Genomic DNA, 6,000 nt, shown 5'->3' with positions numbered 1-6,000 from the left:
TTTAGAAGAGTGATTTTGAATTAAAAGAGTATGGGCGTATCTTGAGTTGATGATGATGAGTGAACAATATTATAGCATGAATCTTGTAAATTGTAACGAAAAAACACTCTCTAATTAACCAGCTGCTTTTGAATTGGCATTGTAAACTCTTATAAAATTCAAATCTGATGCTTGAGTAGCTATCTTCATCCATTTCAAACAAACCATTAACTTTAATTTAGAAAATCATATAGCTGAGACAGACTCGGGACTCTTTAAATCGTTGCTTCCAATTTGGCATAGCAAATAACTTCAAATGATCAGACAATGACCACTGTGACAGTACTGATGAAAACAATGTTTAATATTTTGGCATCTTTTTTGGAACACTTAGTGTGATGCTCCTGAAAGATGTAATGAGCTAGCTATTCATTACTTGTGGTGACTTCTTCAGAAAAATCATAATCATCAGACCAATGAATGCTTAGTAGCCTAGTCGAAGCTAACTACCTAAAATAAACCAAGTCATGACATTTTAATATATCTACTCAAATAAATTACATAGATACCTTATAATTGTTCATTATGCGATTTCATAACATGAAATCGTTGAATGATCAACTCATTGTCAATGTTGTTGAACACGTCTTTCTCAATACAAGTCACTAAATAATCATTCATCCATTCATCTACTATTCGATTATGCAACATATTCTTCACAAACCTCATAGCAGAAAAGGCTCTTTCAGTGGTAGCTGTGGCGACGGGCAAAATCATAGCTAACTTCAAAAGACGATAAACTAATGGATAAACAATGTGTTTTCTAGTTTTGACCAACTTCTCTGAAAGATCATTGATTCCTTTTAAAGACGCAAATTCAACTTCACTACGCACATCAATGATGTAATTCTCAACTTGAGCATCAAGCATCATTAATTCAATAGGAGAAAATTCACGTGGATAAAATTTTGCAAACTCCATCACCATTGTCTTATCAAAAGTAGAAAAGTTATCGATTGGACTCAAACAAGCCATAGAAAGGAGCAATTGAGTATTTGTCACGGTGAAACGATCATTAAGTTCTTGAAGTTGTATGTCCACAACTGCATAAAATAATTCAACACAATAGTGACGCTCTACTGTAATGGCTTGAGCTTTGTCTCCACGTCGTGACTTCCCCTTAGGACAAAATACATCTTCCATATGAGGAATATTAATGGTATGCATATTGCAAAATGAAATTACTTCTTGCAATAAAGAATCCCATCCATTATTCCTCATATCTTTTAACCGTTGCTTTGTGATGTTAACCAAGTCCATAACATCAATGATGTTTTGATATTTTCTTTGCAATGCTTGAGACAATTCATTTGATACACCCAAGACATTTTTCATCAAATGCAATGTGAATGCAAAATCAAACTCCTCAAACAAAAGTAAAAGACCATTGGCTTCAGCTCTTTGATCTGCATTTAATCCCTCTTCTTTCACAATTTCTAGAACATCAGTAATAGCAGAATACATTTTTAACAAATTGATCAAAGTTGTATAATTTGAATTCCAACGAGTATCCATAGCTTGCTTCAGACTAGTCTCTTGATCCACACCTTGTTCATTAGGGATTTCTCCTTTTTCCAATGCCTCTCTAACATTGACTATTTGTCTTTCACGAAGCACATCGTGTTGTTTGCATGGTCCCCTAACAACATTTAATAAAGTGGACACCGAATTAAAGAGAGAGGCAACTTGAATGTGATTTTTGGCCATAGCAACTAACATACATTGTAATGGATGAGCAAAACAATGTACATAAAATGCATATGGGTTCTCCTCTATAATCAAATTTTTGAGACCAGAAAATTGCTCTTGGATGTTGCTAGCACCATTATAACCTTGTACACGAATTCTTGATATACTAAGCCCATGTTTGCAAAATAATTCTTCAATTTGCATTTTCAGTGATAAAGCTGTAATCTCTTTAACATTAACAATACCAAGAAAACGCTCAACAATACTTCCCTTTTTGTTAACATAACGCAAAGCGACAACCATTTGCCACTTATTTGATATGTCACAAGCTTCGTCAACAAGAATACCAAATAGTTCATCTCCAAGATCACTAATAATAGCATTAGTGGTTTCCAAAGCAGCTACATTAAGAATATCCTTTGCAATTGTTGGAGTGATTGATTGATGATTTTCTGAAGCATTTTCCAAGACAACAAGGCTTCTTGATTCTTTGCTTTGAAAAAGAACTTTAAGAAGTTCAACGAAGTTACCTTGATCGGCAGAATCAGTTGACTCAACATCACAAAGAGCCGATCCTTGTTCTAGTATAAAGCGAATGGACTCGATTGTAGTTGTTAAAAAACTTGGATATACGTCACAAACCTGTTCAGATTGGTTAGATAATAGAACTTCCATGTGTTGATTTTGTTTCTTGAAATCTTGAAACTTCTTCCAAGCAAGGTTATGAGCACTATTGGGACCTCCAACATGAGACGAAAGTCTTTCTTTCTTTTTCCAATTTGTGAAACCCTCTGTCACAAACGAATCCCCACCCGCCTTCTTTCCAAAATCAGGCCTAAAAAGATAACAAGAAAAACAAAATGCAGCATCTTTTTCTATACTATACTCTAACCAATTTCCAAATTCAATATACCAAGACGGACAAAATCTTCTTAAAGAACTTCCAATTTTCCTTTGAGGAAAAGTGTGTTTAGTAGGCTGAAATGGTCCTCTTTGTAGATAAACTTTCCGTATCTTATCTCGATCATTAAGATGATATGCTGACATTTTAATCCGCTTCCCAGGATCTAACGGCAACTCATCCAAATTAACTTCAATTTGTTGCTCTTGTGCACTAGACTGCATCTCTTGAGAACTAGTTTGTTGCTCATTTGACGGTAATTTCCTCTTTATAGGCAATTTCTTCTTGAAAAATCCTTCCATTAACTCCTACAATATAAAAACAAAGTAAATAACAATCACTTTGAACTTAAAGACATGTTCCCAACTCAATACACTAAATTTCAACTCAAATCAACCAAAACAATTCAATGAAATATCACAACTATCACAGTCAAAATCATCAATTTTTGGCATATAAAAACCCTAAAATATCAATATTTCAAATTAGTCATTATGGATAAAAAATTCCTAAATTGACTTCAGTAACATTATGCACATAATCCCAATTACATAAGTGATATACAGATAATCACCAAATTGTAAATTAAGTAACTGTGGTTAAACAAATAAATCCCCCCCCCTCCCCCCCCCCAAAAAAAAGTAACTAAAGAAAGAAAATAAATAATCAAGTGACATAATCCGACAAAAAATTCAGCAAAAAAGTAAATCGGAAGAGAAACATAAGAAGCAGTGTTTAAATGTGGCAGGAGCATACCTGAAGAGAAACGCAAGAACAATGGCGTCGGAGAACAGATCGGATTTGATGAAGGCGCGAATGGCGGAGGGAGTGAAGTGAAACGAGAGAAACAGTTGAAGTAGGAGAGATAAACTGATAAACGTCTTGTGAAGTAAAAAATTAATTGATTTAGTTGGTTTAGATTAAAAATGAAACTGAATTGAAAAATAAAATAAAATTGAACTTTCGATAAATCGACCAACTTATGAACCAGAATCTCTTATCTATTATTTATATATTTAGTAGTTTCTCTCTCATGGTCTTATTTCTATGTGGCACCATTTCCTTGATCCATGTCTTATGTGGCATTCTAATATTTCTCCAATTCCTATGTGGCTACCTATGAAGGCCTTTGCAATTTCTCTAATACATGATGATATCATTTTACTTAGAATCTTTGGCTAATTTGGAAATTCAATCATTTTTCAATTATTGTTTATAAATCGAATTTAATGCACCTATTAAAAATAATTTTAAAAGAAAATAATTTTACTTAGAATCTTTAGTGTTTTTCTGAATCAAAATCATGTTAACATTTTACTTTCTGATTCTTGGTTGAACAATCCATTTAAATAAATATTGTTTTTGAAGTGCTATATATAGCAAGCAATTATATAGTCACTATTTTTGTTGACCGAAAATCATAAATTTACTCTAATAATTATTTTTGTACCAATTTCGTCAAAAAAAAAATTATTTTTGTACCAAAGCAATTGTTTTTAAATTTTTTTTTATGAAAGGAAGATTGCCAAGTGCATATAATAATTAGGTATAATTGTCAGCTGGATATAATAATTTTTATGGTCTTCAAATTCAATTAAAAAAATATTAAATCTTTATGGTCTCCAAATTATTCTCTCACAAATTTTTTTCTAAATGGTCGTGTATCAAAATACTAAGGTCACATATATATATATATATATATATATATATATATATATATATATATATATATATATATATATTGTATTACGGTAAAAAAAAATTATATATTTTCATAATTTTATAATTATATAGAGTCACATAATATAATTAATATTTTATTATTATTTAAAAAAAATTGGAATATGTGTGTTATATTCATGTGCATTAATTTATTTAATTTATTTATAATATAATGGAATATGTCTTATTTACTAATTTACTAATTACTAATTTACTAATATATTTTTAAAATTAAAAATGGAATCAATATATTTGACTTTAATGAATTTAATTTCATATTAAAGACAAAATTACTCATTTGTCCATTTTTTTTACTATATATATAACATTTGTCTGAACTCTAAAACTCACAATTTTTCAATCTTCATTATCTCTTATTCATCTCTCTCGATAATCACTATTTTTTCTGTATATTGTCACCTTTTTAAATTTCTTTATTTTTTCTTCTTTGTTCGATATTTCTTATAATTTTAATATATTGTTTGTTTTACCTTTTAGATTATTTTCTTTTGGTCATCTTTTTATTTATTAATCCTATTTATTTTCGTGACAGGGAAATAATTGAGAGGCAAGACGAAATGCATCACATTCTCACAAAATGAATTGAATTGAGAGCTCGGAGTCTGTTTTAACAACTGTAGTTTTATTTTTTTATAAAATCTTGCTTATAGCACTTTATCAATATCAATGATGTCTTGGATACAAGTTGAAATATCAATGATGTATTTACTTGATGAATCTATTAACAAATTAATCAAATGATGTATTTTTTCAATAGTATTAAGTTCATCATTATTGTATATTTTTCTATTGCATTTTTTATTTTATACTTCTTTTTTTTTAAAAAAAAGGAGATCTTTATTTTTGTGAATCTATCTATTATTTATATGTTTAAGAGTTTTTTCTCAAGGAAACAAATCTGCGTATCACTTTCTTATGACTTTTAATTTTTATTAATCCAATGTCGCATCCTCTCATTCATCATAATCTATGTGGCAACAATTGAGAACATCTTTTCTATATGACAATTTAGAGAGCATCTTCAATAGAATTTTTGTGCGGTACTCATATAAGGAATATTTTTTCTTTAGTGTTTTTCTGAATCAAAATTTAATGATAATTTACAAATAATCATTCAAAATGAAACAATCGAATACGTTTTAATTTTTTAACAACATTACCAATTCTCTTTACAATCATTATGAATTCTTATTATTTATTTTTTTTACCAATCCATTTTATTTTTTTAGAAAAAAAACTCATTTCATATTATTAAGCACACTTGAAAGACACAAAATAAAATAAAAAAAAATAACAACCGTCAATATAAACTTCAAATATATATTTTTTAGAGAAATAATGTTAACATATTATTATTATTAATACATGCATACAGGTTGCTTTCACCGTAAAATAAAATAAACATTAAAAAGAAAAATCAATTCCACAAATCAATCAAATGATTTCAACTAAATCAAATCAAGTAGTAATTCAAAATCATTAATACACGATCTCTCAATTAATGTGAATTCAAAATCTCAAATCATTTGTTACCAAAAAATAAATTCATATTATTATTGTTATTATTATTATATTATTTGGGAGGGTTTGATAGAAGGATTATGTACACACGGCGTTCCCAAATGCAT

The 6,000-nt window shown here is 29.2% G+C and overlaps 1 protein-coding gene across 1 annotated transcript; it reads right to left on the bottom strand.

The window, feature by feature from the left end:
• On the bottom strand, nucleotides 1–3,589 carry LOC123907469 (zinc finger MYM-type protein 1-like). The gene is made up of 2 exons (XM_045957768.1): nucleotides 3,386–3,589; nucleotides 1–2,937 (listed from the first exon to the last, which is right to left on the bottom strand). Exon 2 carries the CDS (start codon nucleotides 2,929–2,931, stop codon nucleotides 550–552), a length of 2,382 nt encoding a protein of 793 aa, XP_045813724.1. The 5' UTR covers nucleotides 2,932–2,937; nucleotides 3,386–3,589; the 3' UTR covers nucleotides 1–549.
• Nucleotides 3,590–6,000: the final 2,411 nt, after the last annotated feature.

The sequence above is a fragment of the Trifolium pratense genome, linkage group LG2 (assembly GCF_020283565.1).
Source record: "Trifolium pratense cultivar HEN17-A07 linkage group LG2, ARS_RC_1.1, whole genome shotgun sequence".
NCBI lineage: Eukaryota > Viridiplantae > Streptophyta > Magnoliopsida > Fabales > Fabaceae > Trifolium > Trifolium pratense.
The sequence above is the reverse complement of the archived record's forward strand: the minus strand, read 5'-3'. Positions and strand labels throughout refer to the sequence as shown.